Source organism: Meleagris gallopavo, chromosome Z (assembly GCF_905368555.1).
Source record: "Meleagris gallopavo chromosome Z, MGAL_WU_HG_1.1, whole genome shotgun sequence".
Lineage (NCBI taxonomy): Eukaryota > Metazoa > Chordata > Aves > Galliformes > Phasianidae > Meleagris > Meleagris gallopavo.
The window spans coordinates 65,555,768-65,582,587 of NC_139435.1; the positions used below are offsets into that span (position 1 = coordinate 65,555,768).

Below are 26,820 nucleotides of genomic sequence, written 5' to 3' on the forward strand. Positions count from 1 at the left end.
TTTTCTGAAGTACTTGCCATACGGTCATCTACCAGTTAGCATTCCTGAGCATGCCTGTGTAGGTGATAAAAGTCTGCCAACATATCCACTCTTTCATTTTATTTCTACTTCACCTCCACCAGTTTATCTCTGAAGTTCCACACATGTAAGCTTAAGATAGCCTCAAGAACTACTATCTCTGTGGTATTTAGCTTCTTTTTACACTTGGTTTCCAAACTTCAAAGCATCCCTTCGGACAGACTAGCTCTTTAAGCTTCAGCCTCAGCATGACTGTTCACGCACAAATACAATTTTTGCTTTTTTTTCATTCAAGACAGCATAAACTCAGTTCATTTATATAGGATTTCCTTCTGCAAGCAAGGTGGCTTTACATAAACACTGAGCCTTTAGGATCCACATTAAATTATACCCAACAGTGCTTTTGGTATATTAAATCACATACTTCAAACTAGATGAAAGTGCTTGTGATACAGCCCAGCCAGCAGGACATTTAGCCTCTGGCAAGACCCAGCAAACCATAAACAGAAGAGCTGGACAACTTTCTTGAAGATCCCTGCCCTCCCAGGGAGGCCCAATTTTCTTGTTTTAATACTGTTTATAATTCAAGTTGCTTCTTTTATAGCACTCATTCACATCCCAAAAATCAATGTTCGCACTTCAGACAGCAGAAAAGCAATATTTACTTTCCCCTTCTAAGCGTCTAGATCTAAACCTCATCAAATAGGCTATGAAAGTACAGGACTGTGAAGCTACTGTCACTAGTTCTATTACAAAGGAAAGTAACAGTCAGGGATATGTAGGTACATGATAAATTTAATAGCTAAGTTCCACTTTCATTATAACTCCAACCTATTTCAGTAGATCAGTATGCCACAGAACTACCTGCAAATGAGAACAGCTGAACAGCTGCTGAGAAGAGTTTGGCCACCCTGTAGTTTGGCCAATAATGGGAAAAACACAGCATGAGACAAGAAATTACAGTAAGCACTTCTAATGAGCCACAGTTCTAGTTCTTTATTTCATAGATCTTCTGAGGTCCATCTGAAATAGTAGACACTGCTATCAAGTAATATCTTAATTGTGTGTTACTTATCTCCCTTAACTAACGGACAACGTTTCCTTGTGTGGGTCATAGGCAACAGAGTTCAGTGCAGTCAGAAATGACTCAAAGCACCCAACACCACCACCCAAAGACAAGATCCTTGGACATATTAGGCTTACCTTTATAGAAATAGATATCTTTTTTTTTTTTTCTTTTTAAACAGTTGCTTGAAATAACACTTGAGAGAAAGTTTCAGGTCATAGTAACCAAAGAGGAAAAAAACCCATTTTCAGTCTTATTTGGTCTGCTTGGGCTGCTAAGTATTCACTATTAAGACTCCCTGCTCCAGGAAGACATCATTCTTTACAGGAAGATTTTAGGCCTTACCAAGGTAAGGAAAACAATCCTCTTTCTGCATTTTGTCTGACAGAAGGCCTCCAAGGACTGCATCACTTCAGTTCATAAAAACAGATGTTCCTAGTTTGGCTAGGAAACATCCTTTCGGAATACACCACAGTCACAGTACACTTGAAATTGCCATTAGCCTCCATTCTCCATCTACTTGTAAGCAATGAATACATAAAGCATTTGACAAACTCCCCATCATACCACTGTATGGAGGAGATTAAGAGACAAGTCCATGTCTGTTATCACAGTGAATTTGCATGGAGGCAGACCAAGAAGGCAGTGTGACCTGCTTCCATATGTTTTAGAAGAGGCACACTTAAGATACTGCCTTGCTCTGCAGCAGGTTTTTATGTTCAATATTAGAGCAACTTGAGCCGTTTGTACCACAACATGCAGTCCACTGTGCATCAAATTCTCTCTCACAGCAAAGCAGTTTGATTCCCTTACTATAAATTACCTCCTGCTGCTAGAGTATGAGCTGATTGCCATTACTGCCTTGAGGCAGCACTGGCAGCCCTCCATGAGAAATTCACAGAACCTTAACCTGGACATTTTCAGCTATTCAGAGAACAGAAATGGACAAAGGACTGGCAAGCTGATATTAACCCTCCCTATCCTGGATAAGCATACTCCCTCCTCTCTTCTCCCCAAACATTTACTAGATGTTTTTTGGCAACAGACATTGGCGTAATGTAATTTTGTAAGATACTTCTGATCTTTGAAAGACAGAATTATTATTCCAACTGGAGGCATGTCCTAGAAAAGTAAAAAAGTTAAATAGTTCCTGGAACAGCTTAACTGAATACTTCTCACAGTCTAGTCCTTGCTGAGGGGGAGAGAGCAAAGACAAACTTGCTCTCATATCAGATGGGCAAGTAAAGGTATGTTAAGAGCATTGTTATTTCCTGACAACTGATCTACTACAGACCTTCCTGGATTTCTTTGTTCAGAAGAGCTGATGGCATGATCTTAGTCTTCCTACTTTTTCCACCATTTTGTACAAAATGAAATACAGACTGCTATGGATCAGTATCAGTCTACTCATATGAAATGGTGATCAGACTGCCTGTAAGCTTCAGAGACAGAAATGGTGCAGTAGTTTAGCTAATCCTCTGTCTACTGAACATATGAAATAGAGATCTTAACTGATGGTGTGGCAGCTAAGTCTGAGCTCTTAAATACTAGCACAAGTGATCTTGAAACATGTTCTTTAAAACCAGCTCAAAAAGCAGACCTGAATGTTGACACTAGGATTTGAAGAACCTGTGCAGCTTTTACAAGGCCTTATACTCAGAAATTCAGATGTAATAATTGTGCAAGCAAGTTGAGCACATTCTGCTTATGCTTGGACAAGTATTGTCATCAGCCTAATTCCTACAGGAGGCTACCAAAGCTCACCTCTCAGGTAATGCACTTAAGAAGAAGTTTAAGCTTCACAATCAGTCAAAAATCAGCAGTGCCTCCCACTCCTCTAGCAGAAGGCTGAATAAAATGCTATATTTAAAGATAAAGGAGTGTTACACCCTTTAAAGACAAATATACAACTGTCCTTAACAGCAGATTTTTGCTTACTACCTACGGGAATGAGATGTGTTGGCTGAGACTCTTCCAGCTTGTTTCTCAACCAGTCAAAATCTTGGTACCGCCGGCGAACAGAATATTCTGGCAAATCAAACTCAGCTCGGGTGGTCTGGAAAACAAAATCAGGATAAGTTTAGTGTACACAAAAACCCCTCAATCTCAAAATTTAGCAGCAATGCAGCACAACCATCATTGATGAGGATGAGGACATAGAAGCCTTGCAGTAGAACTCCATCCCCAAAATGAAGTTTACAAGCTGCACAAAAGAAATGGCCTTTTAAGCAGAGGTAAAGTCAGCAATGAGGAAAAAAAAAAAAAAAGAGTACTTGGGATGCATTCTTAGAATTTATCAGTATTAGAATACATGTTCTCAAATTTTGTGGGGGTAGTCTGGGAAGATGAGAATGTTGTGCACCACGTTAATCTCTTGGTAGTCACATATTTGAAGAGAATATATGAAATCTTTATTCCAAGGACGAGACTACTTAGCAATCAAGAATTAAAAGCCAAGATAGTTCATGACTTGTTTACTTGTGAAGCAGTTTAACTGCAGGTGAGGAATGTTTCACCACTACTCTGTATTCCAGAAACCACAGGCTTGTTAAACTCCTTCAAGGCTATAAGATTAGAGCATAAGCCATTGCTAGTTTTGCTGAAGGAAAAGTTTTGTTGATTTTTGAGGAGAAACCAGTTTGTCTATATGAAATTCACACAGGGTATGCCAAATTTCAGTATATTAAGTTAAATAATTCAAGTTCCTATTCATTAAAACAAGGAGTTACATTTGCCATTACAAGTTTGAGGCAGAAGACAAGTATATAGAAAAACTGTTGGCAAGTGTTCTAAGTCTGTAGAATAGAAACCTAACTTCATGGGGCTGCTCACACAGTACGCATTACAGTTGTCTAACAGCACTAAACAAAGTGTGTATTAACTGGGGGAATCTGACAAACAACTTAGCAGATAGTCCTGATTGAAAGGCAGACAGTCCTTATGGTGATGTCTCAATGAGACGTACAGCTCAGAGAAACCTAGAAAGTCATATTTAGTTACTTGTAATAACATCAAGACCATCTTGCAATGAAAGTAGCGTGTTGGTACTGCAGCATCGCACCTACAGCCAGACATCAAAAACTTTGCATTCTGGAGAACTCATCAGTTCTCCCAGCTTTCAACTAGCACTGAGTCCAGCACTAGGCTGTTTTGCTATTCCTAGCCAATGAAAACCATGCTAAATTTCAGCAGTGATTTTGTATTTTCTTCCAGACTGATGACAACTTCCACATACAGCATTATTTGGAGAGAGCCAAGTGGGTACCCTTTAAACACAGTTCATCCTTTCATTTGCTTTCTGGATGGTACCAACTCTCCAGCAACTACACATCTGCCTATCAATCCTCACAGGGCATTCTGTGCAAGTTCTATGCCAGCAACCTCCTTAGGAAGAACCAGAGGCCTTAGCACGCCACCAGCACAACAGTAGCTTTAGCTTTAACGTATACTGAAGAGTATGCTACTGTGATATTACCTAAGAAATGGTTTGTTTTCTGTTTCTTTGTACCTTTCTTTCCTACAACAGAAGACATCAAGCTCACCTCATCCCTGTTCTGACCCAGTAGCTATGGTAAGGAGTATGAGTATATTTAAGTACATATGCTAACACAATGAATGCTCATCAGGGGAGCATAACTATTTGTGAACAAGGGACTGCCAAGACTTAGATATCCACTGTGGATTTGTATTTTAGTCAGCTACACATCAGAGCATCACAGCTTCTTTTAACACAGCTGAGTGCCTCTGCACAAATAATATTTTTGACACCTTATATGAAACATTTACAGAGGCTTGGAGTAAGACACTGAGCCCTGATACACTAGAATAAGATAACACATACACGCGTAAAGAGCCCTCATCAGCCAGAGCTGACTGCTTTGTCCTGTTAGTGGGTGTATAACCAATGGATATACAGATAGTATATATATATATATATATATATATCCAGGAGCTCGGCTAATATAATTTATATTGGAGTAATGAGAGAAAGTCACTCACCCTGTCCTGGGCTCGTGAGATAAACTCCAATGGAGCGGATCTCCAGAGAGATCCTTCCCCACTGGCAGTCAGCTCTTAAATGGGTCTAGGAGAGGTGGAGCCAGGCTCCACCCCTTCCTGCAGCACAGGTGATTTGCCTTCACCTGTGCTCCCGTGGCTGACTCATTGCACACCTCAGGTGATCAATCAGAGGTTCAGGCCATGATTCAGCAGCCCCATAGAGTGGAGAAGCTGTACTTCACTTTGCAGAAGATCACCTGAAATTGAAATGAAAAGTAACGATCTGATAGGAGAGCTTATGTGAACTGGCTGTGATAGGGTGAAGTCCTCTGAAAAGAGATCATACAGTGAACGAGTAACTGAGTGCCTTACCCTGCAGCACAACAATGAAAATGAGGTATCCAATCTGCCAGCTTTGAGAACCTTACTAATCAGTGTTCTACTAACAGTTACAGAAAACCATTAGGTGCCACTTAATCTGGAAGAAGGGAGGCATAATTTGAGGAGGATAAATCCTAATCTAAATCTTAGTATCAGTTTGTGTTCACCTACAGCAAACTGTTCCTTTGCCTTTAGGCTACAAATAGATTTGTGAAGTTTTCCATTTTTCAGCTCTTGTAATTCAAAAGGAGCCAAATAAAAACGCATCATATTCATCAGCAGTTTAGTGTTTGCTGCATAAGCTATCAAATCTAGAGAGCAAATAAGTTTTTCAAAGACTATTTGGAGAGAACATAAGAGACTTAAAATCTTGAAGGTTTTAGCCACATCTCACTAATGCTGAAAGAATTTGGATTTCAGATCAAACTGTTCTTTAGCTTGGCACAACTTATTTTTTCCACACTGTTCTCAGAATGGAAGAGGATCTTGCTACCACTTAGGGATGGGAAGTGAAGTGTAGATTTTTGACATATTCCTCCTGCTTTCTTACTAAGATTCATAAATCTCATTTTTCAAGGACACATCTCTCCCAAAGGAATTTGAGAAACTGACATGGCAGATCTCAGCCTCCCAGAAATAACAGGTAAGACACTTCCAGAGATTTACTGAAGATTCCAGCACAGTTCCACTAAGTAAGCCTGGAATACTGCAGTGCTGTTTCACTTGTCAAAAAGCAGGAAGGATAACAGACACTTTCATCTCTTGTTAGAAGCACTATTAAGACAAACGCCAAGTCTGGTGTTTCTTCTTTCTTGAAAAGAGTTAGCAGTCAAACCTAAAACTAGTTTGTGAGAACTAGGCATAAGTAATCATTTTCCTCACTCTAGTTCTGGTCTTTTGCTTACTAAATATTTTAAATGTACTTCCCCCATGGTAGTATTTAAGCCATAGTAAAAAATTCTATTTAAAAAAAAACAGAATGGTGGGAGAAAGGTAACAGTGCTGGCATTAACAATTTTGTTTACCTCATACAATTTATCCCATTTGAAAAAGAGCATGATTTAAGATCTGCATCCCTATAGGGATCAAGCTACTCTGTGTACTCGTCTATTCAAAGCATGCACTGGAAGCAAGGGCAGAAGGAAAGGAAAAAGAGAACAAGAATTCTACTTCAGCATTTGCTGGTTTGAAGGCAGCTCCATTCAAGTTGCAGAGCAACTGCAGGACAATGAGGAATGGCATACAGCTGTTCAGATTTCCATAGAAGAAGGCACAGAAGAATGCCCTGCCCTTCTATAAAGTACAATAAATGGAAAGTTAGAAATACTCCTACATTTCCCTTAAGAGAGATGACTACATAGCGTAAGGTTAATTTTCCTGCCTCAGAAGAAACATCTTTTAGATAAAATCCCTCGAGTACATATCAGTTTACCTGAAGAGCACAGCGATGTCATCAAGAACATCTGGAGCACTTCAGTCATTACAGCAAAGGCCATTTAAGTCCCAGCACAAGCTTCACCCACGTTCTCTTTTGATTTCACTCACTACTCCTTCTAAGAAAATTTCAGTATCAAGAATGTATGAGTAACAGTCAGAGTCAGGTCTAACTTGCTCACCCCATTCTTTTGGGGATTCTTATTCTGCTGCTGTAGAACATGTTAATCCAGAAGACTTGCTGAGGAACACTACTTGGCTCCAAGAAGGAAGCTGTGAAAGCAGGGATACAAGCAAGACCAAGATAACTCCATACTTTCAGCTCTGCTTCACTGCAAGTCTGTTAGACTAAACTTTCTGGACCCTTCCCCAGCCAGTACTACCTGCAGACAAAGACGTTAGTACATGGGGAGTCTGGGGCATACTGGAAGACCTCTGTTTCTGCTGCTGCAATAGAAGACCTTTCCTAAAAAAAGGAAAAGAAAAAAAAAAAGGGCAAACAGGAAAATACTACTGCAGTCAGGTTACACTCTTTCTCTACAGTGGTTTCCATAGAGACTCAAGTATGTGTTACAATAATAACTACATTCCCCTCAGATGACTGGAACAAAACTTGCTCTAAAGCTATGAACTACAACCTGAAAGTAGAAACATCAGCACCTACCCCGATCACAGCATCTAAGGATTATTCCTATGCAGCTTTTGCCATGTTTAATTACTGCTTTCAGCTACAGTGGCTGACAAGGCAATTATGTTGGCATCAAAAAAAGACTTGTTTGTACAGTAAGAATGAGTCAAGCCATTAATACTGTTAAACTTCCAACCGGATTTTTTCAAACAATAGTAGACTGGATTGTTGACCCAAGGGGTTAGCCAGAAGTTTGCAAGAATAAGTAATAAATAGGTGAGGTGATTGATGAGGATAAATAATACACTGTTTTAAAACACTACTGTAATGCTACGAGACAGTAGCTGCAGTGAGATACAGAATAAAGCAAGTATTAACAGACAAGTAGGTAGATATGAAATCTGTATAGATTTTTTAGATTAAGAAAAAAAGGCGACATTGAGTTAACACATCTGTTATAAGGTAAATACCTTATCCACCTTCTAGCTTCTGGTTTAAGTGAAGCTGTTGAAGCAGGTGAAGAGGAGAGCCATGAGGATTATCGGTGGGCTGCAATACACTTCCTATGAAGGAAGGAGGGAGGTGGGCTTGTTCAGCCTGGAGAAGGTTCTGGAGAGACCTCACTGCAGCCTTACAGTACTTAAAGCATGCTTATAAATACGAGGGAGACCAACCAATTGTAATAGGACAAGGGGGAATAGTTTTACACCAGAAGAGCAGAGATTTAGATTAAACATTAGGAAGAAATTCCTTACTCAGGGTAGTGAGACACCGGCACAGGTTGTCCAAGGAAGCTGTGGATGCCCCATTCCCAAAGTCATTCAAAGTCAGGTTGGATGGGGCCCTGGGCAGCCTCATCTAGTGGTTAGCAACCCTGCCCACAGCAAGGGGCAAAAACTGGATGGGCTTTAAGGTCCTTTTCAATCCAAGCCATCCTATGCTTTCCTGATTAAGAAGGGAATCCTTGTAGAATCATAGAACAGCCCAGGCTGGAAGGGACCTCAAGGATCATGAATCCCCAACCCCCCTGCCACATGCAAGGCCACCAACCTCCCCATTTAATACTAGACCAGGCTGCCCAGGGCCCCATCCAATCTGGCCTTGAACACCTCCAGGGACTGGGCATCCACAACCTCTTGGGCAGCCTGTTCCAGCACCTCACTACTCTCTCTGTAAAGAACTTCCCCCTGACATCCAACCTAACTCTCCCCTCCCTCAACTTAAAACCATTTCCCTTTGTCCTGCAGTTATCTACCCTTTCAAAGAGTTGATTCCCCTCCTGTTTATAGGCTGCCTTCAGGTACTGAAAGGCTGCAATGAGGTCACCCCGCAGCCTTCTTTTCTCCAGGCTGAACAAGCCCAGCTCCCTCAGCCTGTCTCCGTAGGGAAGGAGCTCCAACCCCCTGATCATGTATTAACACAAATTTCCAAGCAGAAGAACAAGGATACCACTGTACAGAGATAGTTAATCTTGACAGAATAATCAGGTCTTCAGCCTATTCCTTCTGATCTTATAAAAGCCAAAGGCTAAGTCACTCCACATAAAAATTTTCTTCAATACTTACAATTTTTTAGTGGATAAGATACATTATTTCTTGCAAGAAAAAGATGAAACAACTAAGAATGGCAGGCCTATGTTAAACCTGCAGGAACTTCTGTTTTCAAGACCACATTTTTCCTGGTGCAACCTAAAAGTGGAATTTCTGAGTTGAACTTCTTTTTGCAAGATATACACAGCCTGTGAAGACCTTCTTATCTCAAGGGAAAATACCCTCTCCAGAAGTTAGTGATATCTAAGTGAATTCACAGTAACATAAATCTTTCTGGACAAGTGGATAAGGTATAATACAGTGAAGCTAGTGGACACTTTTTACATTAAGTAACTACAAGCACCCAAAGAAGATGTCAATATTACTCAAAGTTGATGCTAGTGAGAGTATCTAGTTAACAGAAATTAAAGTTCCAGCTGAGAATGCAACAGGCTATTCAGTTTGCTTTTCCTACTATTACAATGAGGTCACATTAATAGCTGGCCTACACTGCTTTGAAAAAACTTGCATACTTTCAGGAAACATAGCATTCTAATACTACTTAGTTCTAACAGTCAATAACTGCAAGAAAGCTAGTTTACATTCAAAGATGAAAATTACAATATTATGATTTAGATAAGCAGGTGACCGAGGAAGTGTGATGGACATTTAAGCAACAAGTTTAAAGAATTTCAGAGCACAACTGACAAAATGAGTGAAGACTACTAGTGAATTAGCAAGAAGGCTCACTCCCCTCAAGCAGAGGTAACTCAAATCAAATGGGTGTCATATGAAAATTTTTCAAGCTAAACAAACTGGCTTTTCAAGTTTACAAACAGTTTTGTTTAACAAGAGACAAGATCTAAGCTGACACATTAAAAGCTTTATATTACTTCACATACTGAAGTAGTAACAGTTCTGGTAAAAGAAGTCACACTATCAACACATTTATTACAATGTACTGAAAGACACTAAGTCCTAGTCCTTAAAATAAACAGATAGAACACAAGGCATAAGCATCCAGAGCATTGCCTTCAAAAACAAAACAAACAACAGAACTTTCCAAGGGAAAGAGCAGTAGAGAAGGAGTATGTTGCTTAGTACCTTTGTTGTAACCCTATATGTGATGTAAGTCTCCATTGTGCATACATGTTTTTTGGGATCATCAACAGTAACAAACAAGTCTTTTGCTTCCCCATCCAAGTCATCATCCAGCTGCAGTCTGTTGAGAAGAGATGAGGAGGAGGCTGGGCTAGAAGTGTCAACTGGCGTGCCATTGGGTAGACTGAGATCCTGTTTTGAAAAAAAAAAACACAACAAAAAAAACCATGAAGTTTTAGATACATTAAGAGATTCACCATAAAGCAGTGTTCTTCAAGAATCCTCTGACAAACTTCACTGACATGTCTTTTTGGCCATTATCACACAATTTCTTTCAGCAGCTTCTAGGATCAGCCCCTTCCAGGACACCCTGGCAACCCTCCAAGTTTGCAGCTTGAATATTAAGTTCAAGATATGAGACAGCTAAGCTGTTCCATAAATTGAAAAGAAAGCGTGTTACCACCCTACTTTCCCTTAATACTGAGCAAACCAGTTTACTTCCATGAGAAATCAGAGATATTGTTGAACCAACATAGACTCTGAAAATGAAGCAAACAGGCAAATTAGGAGATCTACTTGTAAGACAGGCTTTGGACAAAGCAGCAACACTTCAGTTGACTGATGTGTCAGCTTTCCCCTCTGGAGAAATAATACAGGCTCCCATAATAGAGTCAGAAGGGCAAACTCATATCAGTAACTTCCCATTTAGTTCACTAGATGTATTTACGTGCACCTCTCTTCCAGAGTCTTAAGGCCCATGGATACACTGTGCTTTGCTTGGATGTCTTTATCTCCATTCTTCCAATTCCAAGATTATTTTCCAGTGCATAGGGGAAATAGAGGTTAAAAGAACCAGCCAGCAGCCTTTTCAGAATGTGGCACACAAGGATTCGGGATGTCTACAATTCCTTAAAACTCATCCAACAGCAGAAAATAGGGGTTTTAGATCAAACTTTGTATATCCCTACATCTTCAAGGCTTAGAACTTGGTATAAACCAATTATTCTGTGCATCTCTGCCCTGTTTGCATAGTAGAGCTAGCTGACCATGCAGAACAGGTTGTATAGAGACATTTGACAATAGTAAAAAAAAAAAAAAAAAAAAAAAAAGAAAATGATAAATATTCAAGGCTCTTATTTACAGAGAAGATTGACTGCTGCGGATTGTGTTGTTTTTAAGTAGTAGCACAAGATGCTATACATAGAATCTTTCCCTTGCAATGACAAATGTTGGATGAGGTATGGATGCTAGATGGTAAAATATCACTACAGTTAGAGCAGCATCGCAATTAGTAGTGTTTAGATGAAGAATTATTGCTTAGCTCCAGCTTCATTTAGTCTTTACGTGGCTAAATGAAACACGTAATTTTAGCTAAGGAATTATTTCTGTGTAAGATCCCATTTGCTTATCAGTATTCCTTACACAGTTGTGGTTTATGTTCCAGCTGGACAAGAGTAGTCCTCATCCTCAAAAGTCTTCCTTTGTTTAAGGGTTCAGAATTCCCTCTCAGGTGAGAGATGCAGGAACAGGTTTCTTATAAAGGTCTGCCTTTGACGATGGCTAAAATTGATGCTAAGTTGCTACCAGCCTTTGTTACAAACCCACCATGAGAACACTAGGATTTTAGAGACAGACCCTCTGACCACCACAATTCCACAGAACAGCGCTTGCATACCATTCCCCACTCTGAGGATTGCTTATGTAGTTGGGAGAACAATACTTTAGCCTAGACATTTTGGGGAAGGGAAGATCTGTTTGCCTACAAGCAGACATTAGGTACATTCTCTCAGGTAATGCTTGGAAGAGGCTATCAACACATGAAACACTGTAAAATTAACTCAGAAATGAAGGAGAAAGCAGGCACTAAGATGCTCTTTTAAGAGAGCAAAGGAGCAGGATGAACATGGCACAGCTTGCCAGCTCATATACAAGGTAGCTATCCTGAACCACACAAAAAGCATCTGGCTCAGTCTGAATATAGAAGGAGCCTGAATAACAGGAAGACGCAATGCCACAACTTGGAAGAAAAAAGTTCTGCTAGAATCAGGAAAACAGAATAAGCAAATGTCAGGGTAAGATGAGAAGCAAGAGATGGCTACAGAAATTCTGCAGTTCAGCTAGACAAAGTTGGCTGAGCACAGTAAAGAGCAATGAAATCTCTGGGACACTGCAGCAGCTGTAGACAAGTCTGTTCTTACTTCCAAAAAGAACAGGCAGCTCTTGACTGCCCATATGCAGTATGCATTAGTGTAAGATAAGTTGTGCCAGAACTGCAGCAAGTTCTAAACTTACAATATGGAAACGAATTAACTGTGGAAACAGTTTAAATCCGATCAAACAGGAGATTCTTGAAAGCCTGTAAAAAAAAAAAAAAAACCCTTCCAAAAGGCAACTTAAGAGATTCCACTGTGTTCTTTAACTTGCAACAATTCTATGTCAAGTTGTTAGAACAACTGGAAGAAGGCCTAAAGGTGACACACATGGCCACTGGCACAAAGTCAAGAATTTTTTTCACCAGTTATGTTGGAAGCCTACAATAACCGTATTAACACACCTTGCACTTTTTAAGCAGGACAAAGGTCTGTGAAGGCTGGAATCCACTCCAGTCTACTTGAGAATGTTCTTGAAGTCATAGGTTCTGTGAAATGTCTCACGTCTTAAAACAAAGGCTGTGAATAGTTTCACCTAATTTTGGCCTTAGATGAAATGCTCCAATCTAGATTAAGCATAACTTCTATATCACTTCTGATTAGGAGCTGGAGGGCTGCAAGCTGTGGCTGGGGAAAGGACAGAAGAAGCATATGTATAAAATACTACTACGCTACACAGCTTCACTTCTGATGGCAAAACCCTTCTCCCAGTCATTCAGGGCTAGCATCATGCACTGCTGTTTAGCTAGGTTTCAGCAGCTGAAGGTTAAGTGAGAAGCCAACTGTTTGTCCCTAGCAATGGGTGGAGCTCCAAGCTAGCTGCACAAAATAAGGAACTGCTGGAGTCTTTGTTTAGGAGCAGGCTAGATCCCTTTGTTGAAATCTTAATCGTTGCTAGAAAGAAGTAAGCTTTCAAGTGTCACAGCAGATGACTCTCCAATCTGAGTTGTCTCAGCCTGTAATCCTGAGACAAGCACTTCTGCATCATGTTAATTGGCAGTGGCGTTCTTCCACAAGATTTGCGGGATTTTTTGCATCATCTGTTCTAGCCTACTTTTACCATAGAAAGAGGAGTCAGTCCTGCAAAGCTTGGCAGGAAAAAAAATCTGCATCCATCTGCACTTCCTCTCAGCATAATTATCATACCCAAGAGCATTTAAAATACTGCTAATATTAAATGTTTCATATAACAAAAGAGTCTTGCTTCAGTGCCAGGGACTCATGCATCAGCTTCATCTTCGGCATGACAAGGTAGCTACTGTTCTAATAACCTAGCTGCATTATGAGATCGGCACAGTCCAAGTTCTAGCAGGTACCTACTGCTTACAAAGTTCTTTATAGAAAAAGAGCCTTTTTTGGGCAGCACCTGATAAAGTAAACTCATCCAGCCTCAAATCAGAGCAGAACCACAACAGTGATGAGAGGAGGCAGCTTCTGATGACCAGGTAGATGGAATGAATGACAGGTTCTGTCTGCAGACTCTTTTGAGTCCCAGGTATTATTTCAGAAGATTTCCTCAGATTTTTCAAGTCGTCTTCTACTGAAAATAAGAAAAATTCCTCACCTACTCAGACCACTGTCATTTGCAGAAGCAGGTCAGCTGAAGGTCTAGCAAGGCCTCGATTACAACCTATGGCAGAAATAATTCAACATTCAGACCCTCTAGGCCTGTGACTACTGCTCAAGTCTTTTGTCCACAGTTCTACAACTACTCACTGATAATAAGATTCTTTGGAGTTTACGGAACTCATCAAAATACCCACACTTTTGGATGCATGAGATGAGATGACTCTAGAAGCAAGGATTTGGTTTCCTGGCATGCAGCACGAATAGGAGCTAAATGTCTGTTCTAGATCCGTGAGCCCTGCCAACTATACAGGTTGCTATTTGGTAAGGAAACAGCTTCACATTCTTCTGTTGGATTATGCAGCCCAAACACTATGACTGGTTAGCCTGCCCAGAAATATATCCTAAGTCTTTCAAGAAACTGAATTTCAGCTGAATTTTATAAACTTGAAGCCAGCAAGCCAGCACGTGATATGCAGAATGAATAGGTTAGTTTCCAGTTGATCTCATCTTCTCCCTCCTTCAAGTCCTCAGGACACTTTCCAAGACTCTAGATTTACAGCAGCTTGGATCCACATGAAGTAAAACCTCAAGAGCTTGGTATTCATTCTTCTGGAAGGCAGCATCCCCCCTATGGAATAGTACACACCAGAGGGAGAATGCATCTAGGATGCAATCCTAGAAGGCTAAAAACAGGGTCTAAAATTTTGTAGGTTTTGGTTTATTTTCAAGTGAAGATCATGTATTCTTCTGCAAGGGAGTTACTAAAAATCCCAGCTTCTAAAAATTCAACTTTAGTTTTCACCTATCCTGCATTAGCAAGTGAGTAGCTTACCTGGATTGTAAACCTACTGAAGCAGTTGTCCACAAAGAAAAGGAGAGAGGTGGTTCCACTAGGTTTGAGTCATAAAATCATTAAGGTTGGAAAAGATCTCTAAGATCATCTAGTCTGGTTGTTCACCTACCACCAATTCTGCCAAGTAAACAATGTTCCTTAGTACCACGTCTCCACATTTCTTGAACACCACCAGGGATTCCACTACCTCCCTGGCAGCCCATTCCAGTGCTTGACCAGTCTTTTGGAGAAGTTCTTCCTAATGCCCAACCTGAACCTCCCCTAGTGTAACTTGATGTCATTCCCTCTTGTCCTATCACTAGTTACCTGGGAGAACGGTTGACCCCCACCTCAACACAACCTCTTTCCAGGCAGTTGCAGAGGGCAGAAAGTTTTTGCCCCAAACCAGTTTCCTCAGTCACTCCTTGTAAATCTTGTGCTCCAATCCCCTCACCAGCTTTGTTGGACTTCTCTAAACATGCCCCAAGGCCTTAGTGTTTGTAGCAAAGGGCCCAAATCTGAACACAATACTCAAGACGCAGCCTCACTAGAGATGAGTACAGGAGACAGTCACATCACTGCTCCTGCTGGCTACGCTATTTCTGATACAGCCAGGATGCCACTGGCCTTCTTGCCCACCTGGGCACACTGCTGGCTCATGTTCAGCGAGTGTTAACCAACACACTCACATCCTTTTTCTCTGCAAAGCCTTCCAGCCACTCTGCCCCAAGCCTGCAGCACTGCATGAGGTTGCTGTGCCCAAAGTGCCGGGATCAGACACTTGGTCATGTTGAACTTCCTCCCAGCTTGGTGTCATCTCCAGTCTTACTGAGGGTACACTTAATTCCCTCATTCAGGTCATCAACAAAGATATTAAGCTGGATGGGCCCTAGTGTCAACCCCTGCAGAATATCACTCATGATAGGTCACCAGCTGGATTTCACTCCATTCACCATCACTCTCTGGGCCTGGCTATTCATCCAGTTCTTCACTCAGCAAGAGTGTACCAAGCCACAGGCTGTCAGGTTTCCCAGGAGAATACTATGGGAGACAGTGTTTTTGCTGAAGTCTAGGTAGATAGACTACATCAACAGCCTTTCCCTCATCCACCAGGCATGTTACCTGGTCATAGAAGGAGATTACGTTGGTCAAGCAGAACTGGCCTTTCATGAACCTATGCTGGCAGGCCTGATCCTCCGGTTGTTCTGCACATATTGCGTGATTTCACTTAAGATGATCCCAGCACCAAGGTCAGGCTCACAGACCTGCAGTTTGCTGGATCCTCCTTATGGCCCTTCTTGTAGATAGGGGACACGCTGGCAAGCCTCCAGTCCTCTGGGATCATTTGGTTTACCCGGACCACTGATGGGTGGTGGAAAATGGTTTGACAATCGTCTCTGTCAGCATCCTCAGGTGGATCCCATCTGGCCTCACGGACTTGTGACAGTCCAGGTGGAGTGGCAAGTCTCTGACTGTTTCCATCTGAACTTTGAGGGATTTACTCTGCTCTCAACCCAGACTTCCAGGTAGGAGCTGAGTACCCCAAGAATAATCGGTCTGGCAATTAAAGGGAGACACAAAGCAGATATCGAGAACTTCAGCATTTTCCTTATCCTCAGTGATCATGCTTCCCACCACATCCAGTAAAGGATGAACATTATCCTTAGCCCTCCTCCTACTGTTAATCCATTTGTAAAAAGATTTTTTGTTCTCTTTCTATAGTGGCCAACTTGAGCTCATGCTGAGCTTTAGCCTTCCTGATTTTTTCCCTGCATATCCTAGCAATTTCCTTTTTTTTTCCCCAGGTTGCCTGTCCCTTCTTCCTCAAGAGGTAGATTTTCTTTTTTCTCATGGAGCATCAGAAAATGTTTCCTAATCAGCCACAATTCTTCTTCCTCACTGGCTCATCTTATAGCGTGGGAGGTGGGGGTGAGGGAACAGCCTGCTCCCGCACCTTTAAGACTTCCTTATCAAGGAGCGTCCAGCCTTCCTGTACCACTTTACCCTTCAGAACTGAATCCCAAAAGACCTTCCCAACCAGTGTCCTGGACAGTTCAAAGTTTGCCCTTCAAAGCCGAAGGCAGCAGTTTTGCTGGGCCCCCTTTCTGACTTCAAGAATTGAGAACTCTTACCATTTCATGGTCACTCTACCCAAGACAGATCCCGACCTCTTCATCTCCCACCAGACCTCCTCTGTTTGTGAACAACAGATCTAGCAGGTGAGCTCCCTTACCAGCTACAACAGGAAGTTGTCTTCCATACACCTTAGAAATCTCCTAGACTGGTTCCTCTGCGCTGTATTGTATTTCTAGCATAGATTACAGAAGGTGAAATTGCCCATGAGAACAAGGGATGGCAATCACTCAGTTTCTGCCAGCTGCTCAGAGAACACGTCATCCATCTCTTTATCCTGGTTAGGCAGTCTATAACAGACTCTCACCAGGACATCCACCTTGGTGGCCTTACTCCTGACCTTCACCCGTAGAGACTCAACTTTATCATTCCCAGTTCTGAGCACAACGACACTGAATGCCCTCTAACAAAGAGTCACCACCACCCCTTCTTCCCTGCCTTTCTGAAGAGTTATAATCAACCACTGCAGCTCTCCAGTGGTGAGAGTGATCCCACCATGTTTCAGCAATGGCAACTAAGTCACAGTTTGCCCACACTACAATGGCTTCCAGCTACTCTTCTTTCACAGAAGAGAAGGCTCCAGGGAGACCACATTGTGGCCTTCCAATACTTGAAGGGAACATATAAACAGGAGGGAGTATGACTGTTTAAAAGGGTGGATAGTGACAGGAAGAGAGGGAATGGTTTTAAACTAAGATGGGAAGGTTTAGGTTCGATATTAGGAGGAAATTTTTCCACACAGAAGGTGGTGACACACTGGAACAGGTTGCCCAAGGAGGTTGTGGCTGCCCAATCCCTGGAGGCATTCAAGGCCAGGCAGGATGTGGCTCTGAGCAGCCTGGTCTGGTGGTTGGAAACTTTGCACGTAGCAGGGAGGTTGAAACTAGATGATCACCACGGTTCTTTTCAACCCAGGCCATTCTATGATTCTGTGATATGATTCTACAGTTCTACAGTTTGTTGCCCAAGCTGCTTGTATTGGTTGAAGATATCACTTCAGCTGAGCCACCTGCCTCATCCCCCACTCAGGCACTGTTTCCCCAGGCTCATCTCAAGCACTCCTGCTTTTATTCCCTTCCCCCTTCATACTTTTCAAAGCTCTCAATGAGGTTTGCCAGCTCGTGGGCTAGGATTTGTTTCCCCTTTGTGACAGGCGAGACCCATCAGCAGCCATCAGGTCAGGTGCTGAGTAAACTGCCCCAAAAATTGTCCAAGCACAGATAATCTCACCTCTGAAAAGGATTAGCCTGAAGCTACCTGATGTTGCAAGTACTTTGTTCTCATTCAACAGGTATTAAATGACGTAAGAGACATCTGGAGACTATATGGAAATGTTGCTGTTTAGAGGCAAAGTTAAGTACACGTATCTTAATTAATCCTGCCAACATCAGTGATTTTACACCCAGGTCTGTACCACTAGTAGAACCTCGCTGTTTTGTTTCTACATTTCAATTGCCATACTTTCCTCCTAGTGCTTCAAGGCATTTTGTTGCCTTCCATTTCTCAGAGAGGCACAACCACAGACACAGTGATGGCAAGGAGACAATGATTCCATGCAGCGATTACAGCTGGGCTCTGGAACAGTCTTATTTTCATACCTCCAGTACTTAACAGTAAGTCTTAGCAGAACTGCTGCTAGTGACTGGAAAACTAAAATAGTTTAAGTATTCAAAAACACTATAAAAGCTTGTATTAACTTGGCTCTCACAGACCTGCTCACAGCATGACTTATCCCAGAGAGTTCTGAGAGAAGGTAGCTTTGGTTTCTGGAGTAATCTACCACTAGTCTGCACAGGTCAGCTCTGTGTGGGAAGAGAATACACATTTCCATTCTCCAATTCATCCAGATCATGTCACTAACAGCACAGTACCCCTCCGAAGGATCTCACCAAGCACCTGCACAAGACTATTATCCAATACCAGCTGCAGGCAAATATATAAATTCTCTTCAGATGAAAGTCAAGGGAAGAAAAGGTATTTGCTTCCCCCTTGCTCAGTTTAATTGCTTTCCAGGCATTAGTATCTTTCTTTACCGCTCGTCCCCTTTGTTTCCTTGCACAACCCAGTGAAAGTAATCAAACCAAGGAGGCAGACTGCAAGGAAGGACAAATCTATGGACACAGTGGGAAAAGGAAGAAGAAAGAGCAATTTCTCTCTGCAAGATAAAAGAAACAAAACACCCACACAGTTAACTGAAACTCCAAAGCCTTACAAATTCCCAGGAGAAAGTAACACAAATTCTACAACGATACACAAACAGAATGGTGTTAAACTGTAGTTTGACAAAAGCTGCAAGAACCACCCTCTGAGGCTGGACATGTGATTGTAGGAAAGGGGAAGTGGGCACAGAGACATCAGCCCCAACATCCCTCTCCATAAAGAGGAAAGAGAGCACTGTGCGGGGGCATACTCACCAGAAACTAGCTTGCACTTTCAGAAGTAGTCTGAATTTCTCACTATATTAATAATCTAGAATCAGATTGCAAGGTTGAGGCTATTTTAATAGTAATACAGACTAAGCTCTAGTGAGAAGCAAGCCTTCTTGCTATCACCTGGCAATATACCAGTAGAGGAGTGACAGTGCCAAGCACTGAAAGATCACAGGCACTGATCTTTCACCTTCTAGCTCCAGAAGATATTATGCAGCAAGCCGGTTGGGCAGAAAACCCTAATGGAACATGCACCACATCCAAGCCTCACTTCTAGCATTTCCAGCAGTATTATTGGTATTCTGCCCATCCAACCAACAAGCTACTTCTGAGGTCCGAGTAGATAAAGACCATATCAGTTAGCTCTTGGGAAATTTTAAGTAGGTGTTACAGTGCAGCAAGTTGCCAAGCCATGAACCCTGATGATTTTATTCTGTAACTCATCACTCAAACTAATATTTCTACTCCGTAGGTCTACACTGCCTAGAAACTTAGAACTCCTCAGTACCCCTAAAAACACACAAATTTCAGGTACAGCAGCTGGTCTTAATGGCATGCAGTTTGGTTCCACCTAAGGCTTAGAAGCACTCCCGCTAACAAAGGCATCACTCTTAGATGACTTTGTTTTTGCATTACAGCCTATTTGGCTGGACAGGGAAACATTAAATCAAATGCACTTCAGAGACACTACAAACTGACACAGACAGGTCCCAAGCATTCTCGTGCAGGTCATGGGATTCTTAACTCTTCCCTCAGGCTAACAGTCAAGCTTTATAGGATGGATTATTTCACTCTGTGGTTTGTTTTCCCACAGATCATCTCAGTTAGGCTAACCAGAGCAAAAATGTGGGCACAGAAGTGTCTCCTGCAAACAGTACTTTCAGTAAGAGCAACAACCCACCTCTTTGACCTGGACAGGCTGGAGAGCTGGGCAGTAAGAAACCGGATGAGGTTCAACAAAAGCAAGTGTAGGGTCTTACACCTAGGGAGGAATAATTGCATGCACCAATACAGGCTGGGGGATGAGCTGCTGGAGAGGAGCTCTGCAGAGAGGGACCTGGGCGTCTGGTGGATGACAGGTTGGCCATGAGCCAGCAGTGTGCCCTCGTGGCCAAAAAGGCCAATGGCATTCTGGGGTGCATTAAGAAGAGCGTGTCCAGCAGGTCGAGGGAGGTGATCCTCCCCCTCTACTCTGCCCTGGTAAGGCCTCATCTGGAGTACTGTGTCCAGTTCTGGGCTCCCCAGTACAAAAAAGACAGGGATCTCTTGGAAAGAGTCCAGCGGAGGGCCACAAAGATGGTGAAGGGCCTGGAGCATCTCCCCTATGAAGAAAGGCTAAGTGAACTGGGTCTGTTTAGCCTTGAGAAAAAGACGACTGAGAGGGGGCCTGATCCAGGTTTATAAATATCTGAGGTGTGGCGGCCATAGCGGTGAGGCCAGTCTCTTTTCAGTGGTACGTGGAGACAGGACGAGGGGGAACGGACATAAGCTGCAGCACAGGAAGTTTGGCACGAATGTGCGTAAGAACTTCTTCACGGTGAGGGTGACGGAGCACTGGAACAGGCTGCCCAGGGAGGTTGTGGAGTCTCCTTCTCTGGAGATATTCAAGACCCGCTTGGATGCCTACCTGTGCAACCTCATGTAGGGAACCTGCTTTGGCAGGGGGGTTGGTCTCGATGATCTCTAGAGGTCCCTTCCAACCCCTACAATTCTGTGATTCTTAGCTATGTTGCAGGGGTCTCCAGGGACTTGGCAACAATATGCCTTATTTCCACTCCTTCTGTGCAAGCAGCCATAGTAAGGTGTCACGTACCAGACCATCTGCTCACACAGTCTGGCTATCTGCCTATCTCCTCACAGACTCCTTAAGAGAGTAGCCCCTTTTCCTACTCTGATCAGAAAGCTATGCATTGTCACACTAAAGTTGAAAGTAGTTCCAGTTATACTTTAAAAATTAGGATAAGGAGTAGCATCTCACAAATGTTTTTATAGCAGTTAAGACAAATCTATCAATATTACTAATAAGCTGCGCTTATTATTATTCATACTTGTAAACAAAAGCAAAAAGGCTTTAGGGAACAAGCACTTGGATTATGCAGGTTGTTATTCTGAGTAGACATTACTTCAGTAAAATGGAAAGGGATAAGACATACTTTTGACTTACTAACTCTCACTAACAGAACACACACTTCTCCACACATTTGGAACAGAAAAGAAAGTAAGGAGTTACAGGATGCTTGCCTCACCCTACAAACCCCTTACTGTGGCAAGTTACCTTAGTATGCAAAAAGATATTTCAACATGTTCACAGGATTAACTGTTCTCTTGGAAGACGTTTCCAGGTCCCATGTTAGTTTCTACATCAGTTCACAAAGCAGAGTCCTTGCAGAAAGCTTCACTTAGCTGAGTGGAAAGCCAATCTGGCTACTACCCAGCAAGATTAGTTCATAGATATATCAAAGCTGTAGAAAGCAGTAAAAGTGCCTGTGATCTGACAGAACACAAGTGAGTTTAATGTTTGAGTAGGCTTGGATTTGCATCCTTCAGCAGGGCAAACTTGTGGCTTCTTTCTTCTGGTCCTCAGCAGAAGGGAAGAGGCAGCAGTGCCCTCAGAGCACAGATTCCCACTACCTGCAGATGGTTCATGTTATCAGAAACATTCAGAAAGACCTTTTGATTCAAAACTTAATTACTGTTCCCTAGCTGTGTAAAGTTCCATGTCCTTCTGCAAGATATTTGTTTTAAGAATATTGCTCATTTACAAGACTTGAATTACTGCGAAAAGGATTCTGTAGCTGTGCACACATAAACCGTTTAAACATACTAAAAAGCACTTTGATAATTAACATGTCTAACACACCCAGCATTTTGTTTCAAGCTTTGTTTTTGGAACCTTAGCTATCACCCTCTAAAGAGCAAAGCAGCAGCAAGGATTCAGACTTTGGGCAGGAAAAATCTGAATTCAGCATATGACTAGGAGTCATCCATGCTCCAAGAAGGCAGAATTTATATTTGATTAAAGACTGGACAAGCTTAACAAACTGTTCAAACTAAACTGCTTTCTTCTAGAGACAACTTTTCAGAGATACCTGATATCACTTCTTTCCCGTTCATACTCTAATAGAAGCATATTTAGGTGGGTTGCAGATTTAACCTTTACCTTGGTATCCACAGAACTGATTTGGATGAGATGCTCCTAAGAGCAAACAGTAACATTTTTAAAATCTGAACAGACACAAAGGCCTCTGTTCTGTATTTCTGGGGAACGGAGAGAGAAAAAATGGGAAGATAAGAGAAGGCTGGAAAGCAACTATTCTGTCGACTGCCGTGTTTAAACAAGCACAAACACACTTCCACTTCGCATTATGACACGGATTTCTCATGCTCACCACTTCAGATATGTTGCATTATTAGCACTCCCCCAGACAGTGTCAACAGAGTTTCATGAAAGCAAATCAGACTGTCTATTCATCTCACATTTTAATCTCAAGCTCTGGAAGAGTTGGAGGAGAGTGCACTTGGAGGAGCTCTCAGAGATAGTTCGCAGGTGCAGTTTAAGGGACAATCCTCGATTACATTTGCTGATTGATAGTATGTTTTCCAGCAGAATGGGATTTGCTCCAAAGAGGGGAAATAAATAAAGTGCATATCTGTTGGAAGCAAAAAAAAGAAAAAAAGAAAGAAGAAGCCACAGTTAAGTCTACTTCATTCTCCACTTCAAGAAAGGTGAATACACGTATTTCCTCACAATACAAAAAAAAAAACACACACAACTTATCTAGAGTCCAACAAGAGGGAAGAAACAAGGCATGAGATGTATGGTCTAACTTGTCTATAGAAACATCCTTTATTTTTAGGGCCCTAGGCTCATGTCACTGTAGCACATACAGACATTTACCACAAAGGACTACAGGAGCTAAAGTACACTGATCCAGGAGCATACTGGTCAGCAAAATGAAAGCCAGCGTACAAATCCTCAAGAGGCCACAATGATCACTGACAATAAGTGGTATTGATTAAAAACTTTCCAGGGATAGTCTTGGAAACAATCCAAAACACAGCTCTGTATTGGCAGCACACAAAACTTTCACATCACATCAGCCTTAAACGAGTATTTAAAAGCCAACCGCGAAAGTGCCAATCCTACCCAGATAAGCGTGGGTTTAGGCATTGCCTGGAGCAATCACCATTCAAAAACGTGTCCATGCTTTCACCACTGAGTTAGCAGGAAATTGCTGTTGCAAACACCATCCGCAGCACCAAGACAGAGGAGGCCTCTCTGCCATTGAGCAAGACACGCATTGCAACATATTCCTTTCATGCTCTTGTAATTCAAAGTTACTAGAAAAGGGAGGCCAACTGTGCAGACCAGGTTTAATGCATGTTTTTAGGACCCTGAGATGCCCTTCAGAAAGACACAACTAGTTCTATTAAAGCACTGTACAGCAACACTTCCCCATGTGGGCAGGGGGAACATGCTTCCAGCTTTATCAGTCGATACCCCAGAGAAGCTCTACCTCTTGCCAATGCTTCGGTGTTAAGAGGCTACTAGCTACTTTCATCAGATAAGCACTGCTAGTGTGGTTTGGCCTTGATTTTTCAAGCTTCAGTACTGCTCGAGTCCAGAACAAAGAATGAGAATCAGGCTTAGAAGCCACTAACAGCATGACAGACCACTTCAACTATCCTTTTTTCCTTTTTCTAGGCAAGCCAACTGTCCTCACAAGAACACCCATCACACTCCTTAATTTTAGGGCGGCATCTAGAAGCAAGTAAATCCAGTTGCTATTTACATTTAGTTTGGTTTTCTTCATTGCAGGTGAAGTACTAAACATTTTTGAGGTGCTCCTCTATACTACTGCAGCTCTCTTCAGTTTAAGATACATAAGAACACGAACCTGAATCAAACAGCAGTCCATCTTTAGAACCTAAAGAGAAACTACCACTTTCCAGAGTAGCTTCTTGCCTACTGCTTATTGCTTCACTGGAGAAACACTGCAGAAGCTCCGGATGTGGTCCTAACTAGATCGACTAACTCACGTTCCCTATATGCTTATTCAGACAGATACCTTCTCTGGAATAATCAGCAGAAAACAGTTTGGGCATTACAACATCACCCACAGCAAAAGACAACATCTCCTCCTGCTCCCCTACTCCCATATAAGAAATAAAACAGGTCCCAAAAACTGTTTTGTAGGTTGGTCTAGCAGTAGGAATTAAACTAATTAAAAAGCTGCAACTCACTGCATTTGTTTTTCATCCTCAGTTTGTCATTGCAGTGTTGCTAGTACCTAATTTGCTGTTAGCTATTGCCCTTAGTTACAGTAAGAAAAACAGATTCCCTTGTTTTTCAATAATTTACTAGCAGACTTTTACCTTGGGGTTACAGCTGCCACCACCTTCAAGGTGGGTTTTTTTTTGTTTGTTTTGGTTGAGAGGGTCTTTTTGTCCAGTTTTTTTTCCATGGTGTTGGGTTTTTGTTTTTTTTGTTTGTTTTCTGACTCACTTCACTGTGCACAGGATAGCTTGCTCTGCGAGCTTCACTGCAAATCTGGCTCAGGCTGTTGAATTAGCCACAGCTTTCAGAGTCAAAACAGCTCAACACTGAATATCATGCTCAAGGTTTGCAGAGAACACGTTTTAGTGCTGTTGCTTCAGAGAAACACACAAGATCAAACACCATTTTTAACTGCTGCATTGGGCTCTGCAGACTGAGAGCACACACAAGTTGCAGCACCTAAACTGTACTTGAGATGGTAAGTAGGTTTTCATTTAGCAATACTAAGTTATACCTCACTGCACTGTAAAAGCTCCTGTCTCATTCCTGACCTATTTAGAGAGACCAGCTTCTGCACACAGATAAGGACAAGAATGGCTACTGCAGCAGCTAGATGATGTACCTGAGATACCAAAGAGGTAGTCTACAATGCTAGAAGAAACCAGGACAATAGCTTGCAGGTTAATCTTGGAACTGATGTCTCCCACATCCACGTGTCAATGGGAAGGCCTTGGAATTCATTCTTTATCCCTCAGGTCATTAGTTGCAGAAATAATGCTGCCTGAGGTTTATCACAAACCTCTGTGACACCTACAGAGAATGATGTGCCCTAACAGTGGGAAAAAGAAAAGACCCTTTGAACCTACTTATCCTGTGTACTCTGCCCTGCTTACCATTAGGGAGCTCATAGAGCATTTAGCAGCTTTGTTAGGTCTGAGAGGTTCCAGCAGAAGCAGCCCAAAAGATTCTTTCCAACCACCACGCGTAACTTTTTCCACAATGGCCAAAAACAAGTCATTGCCAAGACTCACCCTTCTAAAACACAGCTGAAGTTAAGAACCAAGTTCCTGTATGTATGTTTTCAATGTCTGACTGTTTTCAGCTCTCTTTGTCATTAAACCACCATAAAAGTAAAAGATTAGAAAAGATTATGAAAGCTATGCAACACTGAATTAAAGCTCAAAGTATATCACCTTCTCCGTTAAGTTACAATATGACCCACAAAGTAGTAATTCAGTTGTACATTAGAAGCTATGCTCATTTTTACCAGATGGCAAGATTAAAAAAATAACAGGTTCCAGATAAATATGAGAAAAAACTTCTTCACACTAAGGGTAACAGAACACAGGATCAGGATGCCCAGAAAGGTCATGGGGTCTCCTTCTCTGGAGACATTCAACTCCCACTTGGCAGTGTTCCTGTATGACCTAATCTAGGTGTTCCTGCTCCAGCAGGGGGATTGCACTAGATGATCTTTCAAAGTCCCTTCCAATCCCTGACATTCAGTGATTGTGTAAGTGAGTGAAGCTTCAGTTAAGATTGCAGATGACACCAAGTTGGCAGGAAGTGTCAATCTGTCTGAAAGTAGGAATGCCCTACAGAGTGACATGGGCAGGTTGGATCTCTGGACTGAGGCCAATGAGATGAAGTCCAACAAGACAAAGTGTCTGATCCTGTACTTTGAGCACAACAATCTCAAGCAATGTTACACAGTTGGGACAAACTGGCTAGAAGGCTGTGTGGAAGAAACAATACCTGGGGGTATTGTTCAGCTGAGCATTGACCATGAGCCAGCAGTATGCCCAGGTGGCAAGAAGGCCAATGGCATCCTGGCTTGTATCAGAAATAGTGAAGCCAGCAGCAGCACAGAGGTGATCATCCCTCTGTACTCAGCACTGGTGAGGACACACTTTGAGTACTACGTTCAGTTTTGGGCTCCTCACTACAAGAGGGACACCAAGCCCTGGCGACATTCAGAGAAAGGCAACAAAGCTACCAGGAGACTGGAGCGTAAGTCTTATGGAGAGCAGTTAAGGGAGCTGGGATTGCTTGGTCTGGAGAAGAGGATGCTCAAAGGAGACCTTACTGCCCTCTGCAACTGCCTGAAAGGAGGTTGTGTTGAGGTGGAAGTCAATTCATCCTCCCAGATTACAGTGATAGGATGAGAGGGAATGACTTCAAGTTGCACCAGAGGAGGGTCAAGATGGGTATTAGGAAAAATTTCTCTGCAAGAGTGATCAGGCACTGGAATGGGCTGCCAGGAAGGCAGAGGG

The 26,820-nt window shown here is 42.2% G+C and overlaps 1 protein-coding gene across 1 annotated transcript in view; it reads right to left on the reverse strand.

Annotated features, from left to right (window-relative positions):
• SNX30 (sorting nexin family member 30) overlaps positions 1-26,820 on the reverse strand; it is a 50,887-nt gene that overhangs the window by 17,698 nt on the left and 6,369 nt on the right. Inside the window, exons 2-3 of the mRNA XM_085213929.1 lie at positions 10,160-10,348; positions 3,030-3,140 (exon numbers count right to left, since the gene is read on the reverse strand). Coding sequence (XP_085070055.1) covers positions 3,030-3,140; positions 10,160-10,348 — 300 coding nt within the window. The remainder of the gene's footprint in view (positions 1-3,029; positions 3,141-10,159; positions 10,349-26,820) is intronic.